The sequence below is a fragment of the Drosophila nasuta genome, chromosome 3, assembly GCF_023558535.2.
Source record: "Drosophila nasuta strain 15112-1781.00 chromosome 3, ASM2355853v1, whole genome shotgun sequence".
Lineage (NCBI taxonomy): Eukaryota > Metazoa > Arthropoda > Insecta > Diptera > Drosophilidae > Drosophila > Drosophila nasuta.
In genome coordinates, this window is record NC_083457.1 from 37,529,669 (window position 1) to 37,548,093 (window position 18,425).

An 18,425-nucleotide genomic window follows, 5' to 3' on the forward strand; every position below is an offset into this window, starting at 1 on the left:
GCCTAAAGGTTCCCCAAATTGTTCTTAGAGGGTGTTGCTCAGAGGCGCAAGTGCTTAAGATGGATCGCACGTAACTCCGATTAGTTGTTGTCGGGGGACCTAACCTACAAAATGGGCACAACACTTTGGTAGAATCAGCTGTCAGGAGGTGTGGTTTTCCTCATTACGTTTGTCAGTTACAAATTTTAGTACACATTACAATTTGCCGTTGAAGCCAAGAACTCACATTTATGATTCATGCTGACTCCACACACACACAAACAAATCCAGCAAATCAGACAAGACCAGCAGCAGCAATATGTGAATAGTTTCCCATAGTGGATTCATATTGAAAACGAAATTCGAATGAAAATGGAAATAGAAATGGAAAAATTTGAAAGTGATGGTCGTAAAAAAAGTGCTACGCACTTCCACAACACATTGAAAAGTCGTCAGAGCGTTGCATGCTTAAAGCAAACCAAGGAAGACCCAAGAACGCCCAAGAAGCAGCGGCAAGAAAATCGAATAAAAATTTATTTTCAATAGTAAATCGGCTCAATATGAAAAAAGGGCAACGCGTGTGTGTCTGTATGTGTGTGTGTGTGTAAGTGAGAGAGGGAAATGTGTGCCAGTATGTCAAACAAGCAGCAGACCAACCCCCTTTCCCTTCACCATTCCCTCCCCACTACCCTGAACACAAAGAGACTTCGAGTCGACTGCGGACATCCCATATCCCATATTGACGTTGGCTGGGGCACCGATGCGTTGACTTGACTTGTTGCCCCTAAGTGAACTATTAGCTCTGTTGATTTTATGTTATCCAATTTGTTGCACAGCTGTTGAAAGCACAGACAAGGGGGCCAGGCGGCTTTCTGGCTGTAAACTAAGCCCATACCCAGGGGCGCCAAAAAATTCGCTGCCAATCGCGCGTCGCTTTGTCAACATTTATTGCCCTTTTTTTGTCAGGATAGGGAGAGAAGGGGAAGGAAGCCCTCCCGGCTGCAATTCATTTTGTTTGATTTAAAGGATTTGCATGCCAAATTTGACTTTATTTGTTTTTAGCCATAACAAACACACAACGCAAACACATACACACACAGGCAGAAACAGGGACTGGCATCAACAAGTCTGACGCTTGGCACATGCTCCACTGGCTGTTTTGCATGTTAACATTTTAAGTGCCTTCTTGATTCAAGGTGGAAATATTTTCCAAAACTGAAACTGTTTCGCATACATTCCCATGCACATGGCAGACCTAAACCAAGTGAAACAAGTTGTTGCGACAAGCCAATGCGGAGCATTAACCCGCATTTGGACACCACTCTCAAAACACTGAAGCTCAAATTGAAGCCCAGCCCAGCCCAGACCCAGACCCAGACCAAGAGACCTAAGACCAGACCCAGCTGGCCAACTAATGTACGCATAAACTACAAGTATCTCAATCTGAATCTCGAGAAAATGCAAAAAGGTAACCTGATACCAAAGGCAGGTACTTAAATCTGTAAAACCTTGACGCCATAAAAGTAAATAAATGATTAAAAGCCAGTTAAACGAGCGCACTCATAATCGTAAACACTTGACTCAGCCCTACACAACATGCTTATGAAGTGAGCTCATAATGAACTCACTTGTCAACAAATTTAAACTAGACCTTACAAGAATTTGTTTTATTTAATTTAACTAGAATTTGATGAAACGAAAATGTAAATTACTCTTCGATCAGACTGATCTATTGTTGCTGTGATCAATATATTCATTTGATTTCGATCTAGTTTAGTAATATATATTACAGTTTGGCTGCATAAAGCATGCTTGATTGTGATGATGATGTGACAAAGAACTCGTCTTTCTAGCAATAAAAATAATTAATTCATCAGTCTCATCAAGAATATGCCAATGGAATACATAATTAACGCCTTCATTTCATTTATTACACAATTACAACAGTTTTAGCATATACAGCGAAGCTTCTTTACAATGAATTTTAAAATAAGTTTCTCAAGAATTTTATTAATATTTAGCAGTGTAGAACAAATATAGAAAACTCACATTTCTTAAATTCAATATAATTATTGATTATTTAAAGTAAAATAGATATTAAGCCCATCATTTATACTTACGTATAATGACCTATTTAGCTGCAGACTGTAGTGATTTATTTACTCATGCCCTAAGCACATTTTATTGCAGTCAAAATGAGCCCTAATTCTCTTTGCCTTATTCTCGGTAATCTCATGTTTTCCCAATTTGCTGTCTACGTTTTTGGTTTTTTTTTTGTTTCAAGCTGAAACCAGTTTGATTTCTCTCTTTTACATACAAATTTTAAACACATGCGAATACAATCGCCTCGGGCTATGGATTTGAATACATAAATGAAAACGTCATTTAGTTAATAGAATCGTTAATATCGACAACTATAAAACACAAATGATATGTGGAGTAACAAGCCTTTGGAGTTCTTGTTTCTTGCATATTGTTCATGCAATGTTTTGTGCGGATAGCAACTAGGTTAATTCCTTTTCAAATGGCGCCCCAAATACGCTTTCAGCGCAAAGCGCAGCAACAGCATAAAAACTAAATAAGACGTCACTCTATCCAGCAAACAAACGATTCGCTACTCGCACCAAAGGAGTGACACAGCGTTGTTGCATAGCAAACTCGTCGCCTTGCAAAATACTCTGGGAATCGAACAACAAAATCGAGTTATAAATACCAGCCAAAGAAAATGCACATTCAAATCCCGCCAGCCACTACACAGAAAGAAAAGTTTTGAAAAGTAAAATAATGTTATCTTTTTGAATTTATTGTTCTAAAAATTCTAATAAGTAATTTCCGAATTCTTGAAATTCATGTAAAAAAAATTTGAAAAATTCATTAAGTAGTGAAACTCAAAAATACTTGATAGTTGATTTTCGATGTCTATGTATCGGTATCCAAAACAGTTTGTTTCTTTCTCTCAATGTACCCACTAGTCACTAGCCAGTCTATCCAGCGACGCAGTCGAGTTGTGGTTGTGTTGTGGTAATTAGCCGCATACTAAAAGCCTCGTCGCCCCTCCGCGTCCCTGCTGTCAGCAACAGAAGCAATCCGAATGGCAAAACGTCCCTATATCTTTGGATAACAGCTGCCACAGCCGCAGCCGCTGCAGCTCCAACAATTTGAATATAATCTTGAAGCGTCGAGTGCTACTCATATTGCACTTAGAACTGTGGGCGTTGCAACGTCCAGTGGCAGCCATGTGCAACACGTTGTCGCAACCAAAAACGGAGGCAAAACCAGGCACACAGCCAAAAAGAAGTTCAATAAGCGATCGGAAGGGCATTGTGCCCCGACTGAGCGGGGGGCAAAGACAGTTTGTGGATGTGGACGTAAATGTGGATGTGCGTCTTTCACAGCCATCTCATCGATGTTGATGAATGGGGTGTGCCAAGTCATCATGAAGTTCTTTATTGCTGTCATTATAATATGCCATGCAGTTATTTATAGCCCCGGGTGGCTTTGTATTCTTTTGTCTTCGCTGCCAATTGCATGCTGCTGTCCCGTTTGTATTAAAATTTGTTTTATTTCTTTTCGTTTTGCGGATCACCAACTTTTTTAATGGGTAGATGAACTCTCGCTCATCGCTTTTTAAGCCGAAATGCAAGAGCGTTGACTCCAAAGGACATCTCCCTTTTGAGTCTGACTCAAGGTTGACATTGTCTCTCTTCCCCTCTTTCTTCCCCTTTCTCTATCTCTTTAATCGAGGAAGACAGTTTATCATGTAGTCTGGAAGTGACATTCAGTGGGATCGTTGGCACTCAGCCAGCTACAAAGCCAGCCACGCACTGCGTATTCTGACTTGAAATGGGCCAAAAGTTCATTAAATGCTGGCGACTATTTGCTTGGGGCGATGAAATGCACAAAATATAATTAAAATATCTGCATATGCTACACCTACTTTAAATTGCTTACAAAACAAATACGGATAGCAAGTAAAGTCCAGTTGTCCAAAAATAAAAACCACAAGCAATTGCTGCGATCAGTTCCGCAATGATCATTGCCTAATTGCTTCAACGTACAAAGTGACCTTGTTAATCCATGTGCCTCGCATATGACGCCCATCAAAAGTCTGACACTCCATAAAATGTCAAGTGGATTATCAAATAAATATATCATATCAATAATGACGTAAAAGAGCTTCAAAGGCTTTAACCTTGTCTTACTCTAAAATATACAAAATGTCACGCATCTCAAATTTAAATTCTTTGTATTTGAATTCGTTTTGCATTCAATACTCTATGGCTTCTCAGACTTAATACTAATTTTATATATATTTATATATACACAAATTCTCCGAAAACAAATCCCATATACGAGAATATCACGCATATCGTATCGCAAATTTTAAAATCAATTTTTTTCATACTTTTTTATTATGAACTGGAACAGTGCTTTAAAATTCCCAATGAACAATAATATGGAACCTCCATAATATATATTATTTTACTAGAAATTCAAAATGTAACTTCGTGGTACAAAAATGAGTCGAAGTATCGCTAAATTTTGTGCTGTATTTCCATTTCATTTAGCAAACTCAGAATTTGTTGACCAATTATTGACGCAGTATTAGCTATAACCCAATTCTTGCGAATGTTTCTACAGCACTTCCGCAATTTCCTTACTTGTATACGCACTCGAACGAGCGTCTGCCACTCTGGCGTATGCGTGATATCACTGATATACCGAAGCCTCAGGCCTTGTATGCCGCTAGCTGATTGGACGCGTATACAAGTAACCGAAATTTATGGCAATTTATGGCTGTTGTTGTTGTAGGCTATTATCAGTGGTGTTGCAGCTGAGCCACTTGCAAATTTTGCAGCCACTAAAGGCGACGATGCTTTGCCAATCTGAATAAATCGCAATAAAACGAAAATGTAACGCAACGCAAACGTAAACGCAACAAAACAAATTCGATGGGAAAACTCATTTGACTGAAGTTGATTGGCAATCAATGGCTCTGTCCAGGACACAGGACAGAGAGTAGTATAAACAGACAAAAATTCTATTAGCTGCTGGCTGACACGACGGAAGTTAATACTCATTTTGTCTGCTGCTTGTGATTGCCAGCCAGCTGAGGACGAGGTGAGGCAAGGCGAAGTGGTTTGCTCAACCTGTAACCAGGAGTCAGTTGCTAGTAGCCTAAGGGAGCTGGGTTAATAATCACTGGAGATGTCAGAGTGTGCGAATGTGCTAGTGTGTGTGTGTGGGAGAGAACTACTCCAAAGGTCAAGTACCTAGTTGTTGTTGAGTCATTCGATTGGCACTTGACTGCCTATTGGCAACATAGCTTTTGTCGCTAGGGTAAGTTGAGAAAGCGACGAGTCGGAGACGGAGTCGAAGACAGTATCACAGACTATGCCTGGGATGTGGATGAGCAATAGGCAGAGGCTGGACGAGCAGGAAACGGAAGTTATTTCACGATGGGCATCGATAAGTCACATACACATCGCTCACTCGAGTCCCTCGAGTCAATCGAGTGGCAGTCATTACACCATCGTGTGGCCATAGGCTCCTCGTCTAGGCCCTGTGAGCATCATTGAAATGGAGGCACGAATATTTCGGCCTCCAGCTGCTGACAGACACAACAAGTGACGTGTCAGCGATAATTACGTACTCCAGCAAATATGTGCAAACGTATAGAACGTATAGAAAGAGGAAGAAACAAGCACATGGGTACTCGTCGGGTGTCTGCGATGAATACCCGTAGTAGCTCGACTATTTAGTTCAGTGTCATAAGCAAAGTCACAGTCTATTTGCATATGTATGCGAGAGTAGGCCTAGAAATATGTATGTATGTGAATACTTAAATAATGAGATTACAATAGAAATGATTTAATGTTTATTATTTTGTACGAACAGAGAGATTACTCGCCTTTGATTTTTTATTTCATTCTCATTTTCATTTTTATTTCATACTTGTGCACACATCGAGGCATCGCTCACTCATCTCTCATCTTTGGTAATTTATGTGATAAGCAGACTGCTGCCTGATGGCACTTAAGCAAAGTTCTTTTGGGCAGGCAAACGAGTATAAATATATATATATATATACACATATATATTATGTAAAATCTCACATTAAACGGGAATTTATGACGAGCATGCGATAAAACGAATCATTTTACCCCGTTGCCTTTCAATGTGCTATTTTTGTGGCCAGACGTAAAGTTATTAAAGCAAAACACTCTTCTCAAAAAAAAAAAATAAATAAATAAATAAAATTCTATGCGCCACTTGGCTGCATCTGTTTCAACCCAATTATGCAATCGCATCAAAGTTCACGCTAAAATAATTAATGAAGATCGCTTTGAAATGAATGTTCTCGAAACATTCATTGAAAGTGTAATTTGAGTAGCTGTCGCATCGCGTTGAGGTATTCACTTCAATATTTGATTGGGCCATTTTACGACATGGGTAACTCGAGTTTAATCACTCGCTGACATATTAAATCTGTGCTGAGCAATCGCCAAGTCGCAAAGTTAAACAAGTTTGTTAACAAATTATATATTTATTCTGATTCCCATTACGTCAAATTGATGTCCAATAAATGAGTTTGCATAACTCGCATAAATTGCAACTGCCTCGAACTCGCTGCAGGCAAACAGCCAACAGCTGGAGGACAACAACAATCGCCAGCAGCAATATGTAGAAGTAGCAGCTGAGCAGCAAGACTCTGTCTGCATATTTGCCAGTTGACAGCTGGACAAATGGACAAATGGACAGTTAGACAGGATTTGGTAGGCAGACTTGCAAACTTCAAAGCCCATTCAAGATTTATGACAATTTACACTAAATGACTAAATCGACAGTGCACCAGTATTTCTACCCGGTAATTATGAAGTAGAAGGGTTGAACAAGACAGTGTCAAGTAAAAGTAAAACTTGAAATTCCGTTAGTATTAACACCTCAATTTCAGACACATTAATACTTAGCTAAAGTTACCTAATTTGGTAACACAAAAAAAAGGTTTAAAGGTATCCCGCTGTTTTAATTCGAAAACTTGCTACATCTCCGTTGTACCTTAAAAAGAAACCAGTTGTGATTGTCTCGATACGCATTTTGATAATGAAATTAACGCAGATCAAAATCACGGATTTGATTCTTGAGTGACATTTAAAACTCAACGTGCGACGGAACTTGAAAGAAATTCAAGAAACGATTTAGTTGCTTATCTCTCTATCAAATCACGCTTTAATGTTAAATTATTCACTTCTAACTGCCGGGTATTCCACGGTCGACTTGCCTAATTGATGGACTAGTATTCAGAGTCGCAGTCGTCGTTTTCATATTCGTTACGCGCTTTGCTACTGGCTTCAGCTACTGGCATCAGTTTTATCAATCTACAATCGCGCTACAATCGATTGTCTATCTGCGTTGCCAAGTTGGAATGCCGCCAAATCAAGCGGCGCCAGGCGAAACACAATGCATGCCAATTAATTACTTGCCAGCTTTTGCTTTGGCACGGGTGGCTGCGAGTGCCGCGAGTCGAAGTCGATGCCAACTCATTTGGCTAATTGTCTGGCGATCCAAGTGGCCAGATAACTGCCAAATATTTCTCAACTTTCAATCTGGTCCAGCTTCAGATTTAGTTAACAAGTTGTGCTCGCTGCACATGCGCTTACGTACGGGCGAGAGGGATGCCGGTTACCGGTTGCCGACTACTGACTACCGATTGCCGGTTGCTATGAAAACAATTACTGACGCCTCAGACGATGGGCGGGTCAGACAGAGACAGCGACAGAGATAGAGGCGCCTGACTCAGGTGACGGCGCTAAGCGTTTTGCATACGTTAAGTGTCTGTTATTAAGTCTTTAGCGGCGACAGCACAAGGGCAATTAAAAGGCAACGCACAGCTGTCAACTCGGTAATTGAGAACGACAACCATCAAAATAAGTATACGTACTTTAAGATGAAATATAAATCAGTTTATGCTTTATTACGAAATGAATCAAAACGATAATTTGCGTTGTTCTGATTTACTTTTTATGTTTTATTTGTTTTATAACTTTTGTTTTTTTGTGTATAGGCATACGCTTTCATATCCTCAAGCTGAGACAATGACCATTGTTTGGGGTACAAACAAAGAGGCACAAAGTGCGTCGGGATCAATGCCAATGCAGTAACAATAACAGACATAAGTTTTCGATTTAAACAAACAGTTCAGAGTGTGTTGCAAGGGCACAACTCACGTTGCTCAATTCTCGGTAAAGGAATTGTACATGAATTGTAAATGAATACACTATTCTGACTTTAAGGTCGAACGAGCCCTGACGAAATGACATTCCAGCAAAACTACAAAGCTTACAATGTTGTAAAATGGCGCTTTTTACATCTGTCATTTTCATAATATTTATGGAATGCTGGGCTAATTTAGAATATCTAATAAACTATACGACCTAATGACTACTTTGTTATTATTTATGTTTTAAAAGCATTCCGTGTATGGCCTTTGGTGTTGCAGCAGCTGCTCTTAACTATGAACCTAACCTCACTAATCGTGGGAAAGAGAAATTGATATGCAGATTAAAGTTGGCCGGCGGTGAAGTTAATCAAACTCCGCATACGCCCTCGACAAATATCTTAAGCTAAAGTTTCGCATAATTACCAACACAGAAACTTATTCAACAATTATGCGCATAATCTATTTAGATATTAATGTAAACAATTTCATTTCATGCCATATCTTGTACTCTCCTATATTGCGCTGTGTTGTGTTGATTCACCAAACCTGTTCTACTGCAATGCACTTGGACTCATATTTTTTGATCATTTTCAAAATAAAAAATTATTTACGCTGAGCTTGCCGTTTTTATATAGCTACAAGCACAAAGCACAAACTGCTACTTTATTTAGAAATTAGCATAGTCTCTGGCCTGGAGCTTTATACAACATGCTGGGGAGAGGGAAAAAGAGCCATTTATTGACTGGTGTCGTATTCGTTATATTAATTCCAATTTTGAGCGCGTCAAGCAACAAGTTGTCCAATTTGCTTAGCCATCGGCATCGGCTACCGCGCATGTTCCCCATTTAAATATTTTGCAAGTGTCGGCTTTCCCCGCGGGGCAGACTCTAATACGGCACGCCGAAAGACAATCAGAAAAGACAAACAGACAGAGCGGACTACAGCTTCTATTCATTCAGAACTGACCCAATTGGGAGCATATCGAGATGCGAGTTCTAGGCGTGTGTCTCGTAGTAGTTTTGCCTATTGCAACATTTGTTTTTATTTGCTTTGCCGCTGTCGTCACTTTTGGCTGAGTCAGCAACCCCAACTCTCCGCCAGATCGGGCCAATTGCCCCTTGAGAGCATTTAGCCAAGTGTCATCTCGCTGGCAAATTACATGCATTGCAGGCTAACCGCCAATTTGAATGTGAATTCTTAATTGTATATTTTTGCTTTCAATGAGAAGTGCGAGCAGCTGACTCATAATTCTGTCGAGTTCTAAATGCAGTTATTACGGGAGACATTTACGAGACTGCGATTCAAATGGGAATGCATATTGGAATTGAACTGAACTCTAGCGAATCATATATGTATTTTTATCATCCTATGTCAACGCAATTGCAGGCACGTAGCTCCCACACATCCGTGACAATCTGAGTGCAAAAGCAAGCAAAGGGTTCAGTTGGAAACACCCTTTGGATTTGGTAATTGGCACACTGTTTGTTTGTGCGCTAGTTTCACAGTTTGCTCGATGTTTTCGATCACGTTATTCCCGTTTCCATGCCCATTCCCATTTCCATTCCCATTCACGTTCACGTTCCCGCTCCCGTTTCAATTTCAATCTTTGTGTTGATGTTAGCACCGAGTGTGCACATCTCAAAATACAGATGTTGTATGTGTCTTACATCAAAGTACATTTGTTTCTAAAAATGCTGCTGGCTGACTGCTGAATTAAACACAACAACAAGAACAGCTCCAACAAAGACCCAAAATTGTCATGCATGTCAGAGTTAAAAAATATATGTACGTTATACGCCAGCACTGCAAAAGTTGTGAAAAGTTGCCCTGCTTTACGTTTCACCTGCAAAAAGAAGGGAACGAAAGAATCCGATTTTAATTAAAATAAGTAAACTCAAGCCCGTATTTTGAATGGCGCGAGCATAAACTTTACTATTCTGTTTACTGAAAAAGCTTTACAAAATCCCAGAGGGAGGTAGAGTGGGAATTTCCAAGCAACAAGCAAGTATGATAAGCATTTGTGGCTTGTGCATACAAATATTGCATAATTACTGATATCACATTAAGTATACGCACAGATAACATTGAAATCTGTGCAACTATTTGCGCATACCAAGAAAAATAATAATCACTGTGAATTAATTGTCGAGTAATTCAGTTTTGAATGCATCATAAATCATCACTCAAGGAGGAGGTGTTGGTTGGTTCAGATAGCGTTTGATTAATTGCTAAGCTAAATTGAAATAATAATGCGAGAGTCAAGCGATCATGAATGAAATGTGGCACATGTCATAACTGTGAACAGGAATTGGCAATAAGCAACTGGAGCAAGTATCTAAAACATATGAGGAGCACATGTGTATTTCACAATTGTGGATCGCATAAGTTCATACATTTCGAAACAGACAACAACAATTAGTTAGTCTAGCCTGTCAGTACGAGCAATCATTTTATTTATCGACTTGTTATGATATCGATAGACACTTGTCAAGGGCTCCAAATGAACAACAATCAGCGACTTGATTCTTTCAATCAGTTAAGTGAAGCCGAAGCTGCATCATGTAAATAGGTTGTGACGTGTGTGTGCACAGTTTAGATTACACTAATGAGTTCATAATTTATGCGATTAGTGACTCATTAAAATTGTATTTGAATGAATGCATAATCACTTTGCATGACAATTGAACCCAGTTAATTAAAATTAAACCGTAGACAAGTTTCTGATCTGTCTTTAATATGCCTAATAAATCAATCCAACTGACGCGACAAGGTGCATTTCAGTGGCGAAGTCATTGAATAGATTGTTAAGTCAACACTCTAAAGATATCTAAGTTACAAAAACAAATTCGTCATCTTATTTAATATGTACATATGTGTTCAGCTTTTGTGTTGGTGTTGTAAAGCTGTGCAGATTTCGTAAAATCACAGTTACGCGCATCCGTCGTATTCGCAACGATACGCAGATACCCTATAGGCAAAAAGGGAAGAGCATTGACTTTACTTAAATATAAAATTTCAAACACATTTTGACTATACTAAATCATTCAGATAAAATTAAATTCCTATTTCTTACAAAATAATTAAACAAACCTCTCTCGAATCTCTACCAGATCTAATCGTAACAACAAAGTACATATATCAGTTTGCTCATATGTGTAACAAATGAGATAAGTGTGAGGCAAAATATAAGTTGTCCAAATATTGTGCTTTGCATCTAGTAGTAAAATGTCATCCACAGTTATGTGTGAATGGTTTATAGGGTATTTGGACAGTCTACTATTTGCGGTACTTTGATTTCATATGTAAATATGTACTTTTAAATAAGCCGCACAAATATGCATAATTTATTTACAGCCAGCGTTTGTCGCTTTTATTTGCCCTTCCCTTTCCCCAGACATACTCATAGTCATCGCGTTGCATGAATGAATGAATGAATGAATTGATAGGAGCGTGCGAATTCAGCGGAGAAGAAGCAACTGCGGCTGCAGCTGCTGGAACTTGAACTATTGTGCATATTGAAGACATTAGACTGTGTGTTGTGTTTAGAGGTAAATAGCAATTATGCATATAGACAAAGGATTGATCAATTGTCTCTCGAATATAAATGGAATTTAAAAGGCCCCATAAAACGGTTTAGAAACTGACTTCAAGTGTTTGTTTTGTAGTTTTTGTTTTTTTTTTTGCTGTTTGTTTGTGTATGCAAAAGCCATTACGTGACCAAAAATTGCTGCTAATCGTTAAAAATAAATAGTTGATTTGGTCGGTTGACTTACCTCAGCTCTTGGTTGAATGAATGAATGTGTTTTCGGTTGAGTGTATTTCCAAATGTTCACTTGTCTGCGTTGACTTGCCAATCTCTAATGCTGCATAGTTTTGGGCATCTGCTTCCGATTCAGATTCCGATTCCGTTCCGCTGTCAAGCGCCTTTGCTGTAGCTGTTGCTTTTGCTATTGCCTTTGCCTTTGCCGTTCTCTGTGTCCGCAGAAAAGATACGGATGCGGATGCGGCTGACGTTATCGTTCACTTGGGCTTCACTTTTCTCTTTTTATTATTTGTGCTTTTATTTAATGCTTTTATTGTATAAATAAATGTAAGAACTTTGCTTCACCGCTGCTGTAAATTCACAAAATTAGCAATCAATGCAGACAAGGCGAAGTTACAGCACACACACGTACACACACTCAGGCACACACTCACGCCACCTTGCGGTCAGTGGATCGTGAGTGAGATCGGTTTACCGCAGACACAGTCCATGCGCATCGACATTGGCATTGGCATTGAGCCATACATAAATTATGCATTTTATTGCCGAACAACTAAAACAAAAGCCTTTTTACTCAATAACAACAGTTGACAACAACTGTCAGCTGAAATAAAGCAGCAACAAATAAGATGCGACGCAATGAAATATTTTAAAAAGAAGGAAACAGAAGCAAATGATGCGCGGGCTGCAGATGCACAAAGGCAAAAAAACACAAATGGAAACACAAAGTGGAGTAGCACGGACTGACTAACTGACTGACTGACTGACTGAATGACGGACAAGTGCATAGGCATAATCAGCAACAGCCGGGAACAACACAAACGAACGCTCACACACACTTTGAATTATCACAAACGAAATTGAAAACGCATTCAAGACCGACTTTGTATCCAGTCGTAGTTTTTTGCAGCGCGAAGCCTTCACAGCGAGCGACGCGAGACAAAAGACACCAAAAATACGACAAAACGAAGCGAAGCGAAGGAAAGCAAAACGCACGCCTGATTGCCGCTGGCAGAATATTCGCGTGTGTTGGTGCCCGCCTACGAGAACGACCCAACTGGCTGAACGTCACAACACAGACTGAGACAGTGACTGAGACTGAGACTGTGGCAGCAGCGCCAAAGAGCGGCCAACACAGTGTGGCAGCAGCGACGCAGACGCAGACGGCGACGTTGGCGTTAGCGTTAGCGTTGGCGCTGACGTTAACTGTGCTTCGCCTTTGTTGATGTTGCTTCTTTCGCTGTTGCTGTTTTTGTTGTTGGTTGCGTTGCTTTGACTGGCGGCTTTTTACGTTGATTTTTGAAAACACACTATATACAAATGTTTCCGATAACACATCTGCTATATAACAATGTAATTAAAATATATAAATAAATCTAAATGTAATAAATAAAATTCTTGATAATTTGCCATATTTCTTTGCTGAGTTTTTGGGCACCAGTTCCGCACTTGATAAAAATATTCACAAAGCAGATTAAATATAAGTATGTACACATTTACGGGGCAGGCACCAGGGGAGTCTGCAGCATACGAGAATATTTGGCAACATGTGTCAGTTTGTCTCATTCCCACAGGTGCCTCGCCAGTAGCCTTAAATATTTATACAAACTCGCAAGCAATAAAACTGAGCATAATTTTGTAGCCCAAACAACTATGACTACGACTATCTAAGCATATATGTATGTGTTTGTGTGTGTGTGTGTGTGGAGTGTCTGTGTGTCTGCATTACTATTACTGACGCACCTGCGCTTCATTTAAAATTCTATAAATAATTTGAAAAGCAGTTGATACGAATTGCAAAAACACTCTTCAGGGCAGCGGGGAAAGAGCACTGGGGCCCACAAGGGGGACGTAGGCCAGTGTGTGTTGACGCTGAAGTTGCAAAACAAAAGAAAAAGAAAAACGCCGGAAAAATAGAAAACACATTCATACAAGTTGTTGTAACCGGCACAATGCGAGCGAGCAAGCCACAGAGAACACAAACTAGAGAGGAAAAGAGAGAGAGGAAGAGTGCTAGCCGGCTGCAGAGGCATCGACTGCGACGGCGACTGCGCTGTCGACAGCAACTGCGACTGCGGCAAGAGCAGCGTAGGCGTCACATGTGGCGTATGCGTAACTTTGCCGGTCATTGCAAGCTCGTGTCCTTCTGCCTGCCCATGAGTGCATGAGTGTGCATATGTATGTGTGCAACACGCGTTATCAGCATGCAAACTTTATTTTAAAGTGCGCCTCGTTTATCGAGGCCCCATTTGTTGCTGTTGCTGTTGCTGTTACTGTTGCTTCTGCAGTGGAGAGAACACAGCGTTCGGTTTGTTTGCTGCCTGCCAATTGTTTATTCAAGCACCATCGATGTGGCTAGTGGCCAGCGCAGCATCGCAGCACAGCACAGCAACAAGAGCAGAGGAAACTCGTTCTCCTCTTTGGCAGTCTGAGCATTCATCTGTTTATCTGGTCGCTTTGTTACTGCTGCTGTTGCAATTCTTTGACACCCTCCCCTCGCCCTTGTCTCGTGCCTATCCACGACTCATTGCACTTTCAGCTGGTGTTGTTATCGGCGATTTCGTGGGGCTTAAACGGCTTTCAGCGACACTGCATAGGCCGGCATGTAATCTGGTTAATGGCCAACCGGGCAACCCCTCGATTGACGCTTAATCTGCATTTTTGTTTTTCACACGCGCTGCGCTGCGCCGCTTCTTAAACTACTAACTACTATCAGACATGCAGACACTCTTGCGTATACGTAACGTTGCATTGTTGCGCTATAAATCTGTTGGACACCGTTCGGCATGTGGCAAGGCCTATGCAAATGGCATTAAGTGCACCTGTTGCTCAACTGGAATTGTAAATTCAATTAAAATATATTCAAAAGTAAAATAACATGGATAAATGCCAGTTGCAGGCACTTTAAACAATTCAGATTAGGTCGTCGCAAAGTTGTCGACGGGGCAAGGTGAGCTCCAACATGTCTTCGCCTCCGCCTCCGCCCAACTAGATATTAAAACATCTCTTGACTAATTTGCATAAAGACGAGTCTCAAGTAACAATAATAACTAACAACTTTCTGGCCTTTTGCGTATTCAATTAGCAGACAGCCGCAGCCCCAGACGAAGTCAAAGTCAACCAAGAAAATTACATGCCTCCGACATGAAGAATATGGCACAAAGAACTCCAAGGCATCCATCTTCACATCGGAAACGAATGAACGAGCACCAATCGTTTGTGACTCGAGTCGAACCTGATATATAATTAAATATGCAAGTCGTTTGACAGTTAATGATCTAGTTTCGTTGTTTTATCTAAATTGCCCGATAAACAACGACCGGTTTGATTATAATACATTTTGCATGTTTGGTGATATTATTGCCATATTGCTGATAATAAACCGAAATATTAAAGCCAAATTTTAAGTACCTGCTTAGCATTTAAGCTTATATCTAAAACATTGATTATTGTTACTAACTTTCGAGTTTTATCACAAAACTATTCTCAGTTTGATGACCATAATTTTAAAGTTTAATAAAAAATACCCAAGTTAAGTTAAGTTATTATAATAGATGGCGATAACAACTTTGCAGAATAAATTCCCATTGTCACAGGGTTTGTATCTAAAATAATGCACATTAAAAATATTGTGAATTATTTTGATGCTGCGCCATCTAGCACCTAAATTTGTAATACTGAGAACAGTTAATTACAAATTAATCAAAAGGTGGCGACACTAAATTAAATCTATTTAAAAGAAATTCTCATAGATGGCTGTCTATGCTTGCCACTATTTTAATTTTTGCCGATAGATAGAATTCGCCGGTTTTACATTTACCTAGTCTTACAGTAGATGGCGCTGCGCAAAACCCATTATTATATATTATTGCCGACAGATGCAATTCGCCGGGTTGTAAGCCGAGCTACCAAATTTACGAATTGACACTGCAATCTAAATGGCGTTCTAGTTAATAGTACTGGAAATGGCCGCACTGCGCGCGAAATTTGTAGTTCTAGCAATGGCCGCACGAAAAGCTAAGTCATTTTAATTCTATAAATGGCCACATGAAGCGCTCGAAATAAGTTAAATTAAATTAAAATGAAATAAAGTTAATATAAACTTATACCGTATTGCCCAACCCAAAGCTTTAATAAATTATATATTTTGATTTGTACCAAAAAGTTGTTTTTTAATTAACAATTTCTATACAAAGTTCTTAATTTTACGAAATGCATTGTTTCGCCTAACTAAATTAACAAATTGCATTACAAAAACGGAAAATATGTGAAAATGGTAAAAAACGTTTGGGCTATTGTCTGTGATTTAACGAAAACAATAAAAATACAAAAGATGAGCTTATAACAGATCGGAGGCTATAAGCCGCCAATGTCGATGTAGATGGAAATTTGAATAGAATTTGAGTGATCAGCGTGATCATCAACTATCAGGTGACCACAGTTTGAATGTGCGATCAAACGAAGTCGTCGCTATATACTGTGAATTGGGAGAGACATCAACGGAGATGACCTTGTTATCATGTCCTTGCAGCGTCTTTAGCGGTTGCCACGTTTTGTTCGACCAGATCTTTGTGGTCGAATCGTAGGAGCATGTGACCAAAAAGCTGCCACCATCTTGCTGATATTTGACATCCGAAATCAGATTTGTGTGTGCAGGAATCGTATAAACCGGCTGACGACGCCTCAAATCCCAGATCTTGCATGTATTGTCCTGCGATCCGGTTGCAATATGAAATCCGTTCGGTGAAAAGTCTGCACCAAAAATGGCACCCAAATGGCCCTCAAGAAACATGATGCAGCGTCCAGTGCGCAGATCCCAAACTCGACCAAAGGCATCCAATCCGCCAGTAACCAGGACGCTGCCATCGGATTGATAACTGAGACAGTGCACCGGCTTGGCGTGACCCTCCTGATGCAGTACCTCGGTCTTTTGCTCCAGATCCCAAAGACGCCACGAAGAGTCGTAGCAAGCAGTGGCCAGAAAGCGACCCGACGGATGAAACGCCACTTTGGAGACGCGATGCGGCATATGACCAGTAATATCAGCAATTGACTCCTCATTGCCAAAGCCCCACAACTTGACAGCGCCATCGTGTCCACCCGAGGCCATGGCTACTACATTCTCCTCGTCAGCCTTGACTCCCGGACGCAGTGCGACGCCGCCCACGTAGCTGGCATGACCACGCAGCGTTTGCTTCAGCTCACAGTCGGGCACACTCCACAGCTTGCAAAGGCCCGACCACGAGGCCGTCATCAGCAGCGTCGAGTCTTCGTTGAAGGCAGCGCTGCTCACGGGACGCGTGTCACCCACTTGGGAGCAAAGCGGCGCCAGAGATTGTAGCTTCTTTTGCATTTCGACCATGCGACCAGCCCGCGTAGCACTGGGCACCTCCAGTGCCTCCTTAGCGCGCTCCAGGCGCTCGCGAGCACGTGGCAAGGAGTAGTCGGCGATCCATAGACGTGCCACACGTAATGTGTCAGGACCCTCGTGATACCAGGTAGCCTCCTGCTCTCGCTGTTGTGTCTTGCGCTCCTCCTCTTCGCTCTGCTTTTTATGGATCGCATTCTCACCTAGACTGGCGAGCAGCTCCTTTAGGCGACGTCGTCGCTCCGCGGGCCCCTCACCAAAGTAGCAGATTGGCTCATTTAACTGTCGCAAATTGTTCTTGATCTCAGCGTCGTCAGTGGACACATTGATTTGACGTGCACGTTTCTTGCGTTCAAACTCCTCGAGCAACGCAACTTTGTCGCGCTCCATTTCCGTCTCCAGATCAAAATAATCATCATCGATTTTGTTAGCTAGCGATGCAGCAGTGGGTGGAGGCAAACCCTTTGTGCTACTGGACTTCTTATTCGTTTCCTCATAGTCTTCGTCAGATTCGATGTCTTCGAGCTGCCCGGCAGTTGCTGTTGTTGTTGTGCCCGCTGCTGTTGTTGTTGCAGCCGGCGTTGTGCCGGCCAGAGACGCCGCGTTCGTTTGACGCTTTCGTTCTGTTTCTTCAAGCGAACCATAGTGTAGGGTGCGTTGGCGTTTAATGTATTGGATATCGTCATCATCGGACATTATATTTTGGTCTAAAAGAATTAATTTTTAAAACAAAAATTACGCCAACGAAATAAACAACAAAAATCTCTACTGTAAACGTTTATCGTATGGATATCGATTATATTCTAGTTCTATATGCAGAGATGTTACTGCACAGTCGATATTTCGTTGCATGCTGCTTCTCAAGTATCGAACTAGTTAGGAACAAAGCTATACAAAAATACTGCAACTCAAAAGTATGGAGGCAGGTAAATTACTTTTGAAATTAATTATTTGGAACCAGTGCTGCTAAAATCACATTTTTCCCATTTATTTTTATATTCTACTTTAATGATAGCATTGAACATTGTAAATTACAAATATACAAATATTACTAAACACATTCGTCTTCAGATTCCTTCCCGCCAAAAATAGTT

At 40.6% G+C, this 18,425-nt stretch overlaps 2 protein-coding genes across 2 annotated transcripts in view; both read right to left on the reverse strand.

The window, feature by feature from the left end:
* LOC132788948 (collagen alpha-1(XVIII) chain) overlaps nt 1–13,041 on the reverse strand; it is a 56,419-nt gene extending 43,378 nt beyond the window's left edge. Inside the window, 2 exon segments of the mRNA XM_060796642.1 lie at nt 11,974–12,310; nt 12,847–13,041. The gene's annotated coding sequence lies outside the window, so the exon portion shown is untranslated.
* Nucleotides 13,042–16,127: 3,086 nt separating this feature from the next.
* Nucleotides 16,128–18,126, reverse strand: LOC132791638 (U4/U6 small nuclear ribonucleoprotein Prp4). Its single transcript, XM_060800648.1, has one exon. It carries the CDS (start codon nt 18,025–18,027, stop codon nt 16,384–16,386), a length of 1,644 nt encoding a protein of 547 aa, XP_060656631.1. The 5' UTR covers nt 18,028–18,126; the 3' UTR covers nt 16,128–16,383.
* Nucleotides 18,127–18,425: the final 299 nt, after the last annotated feature.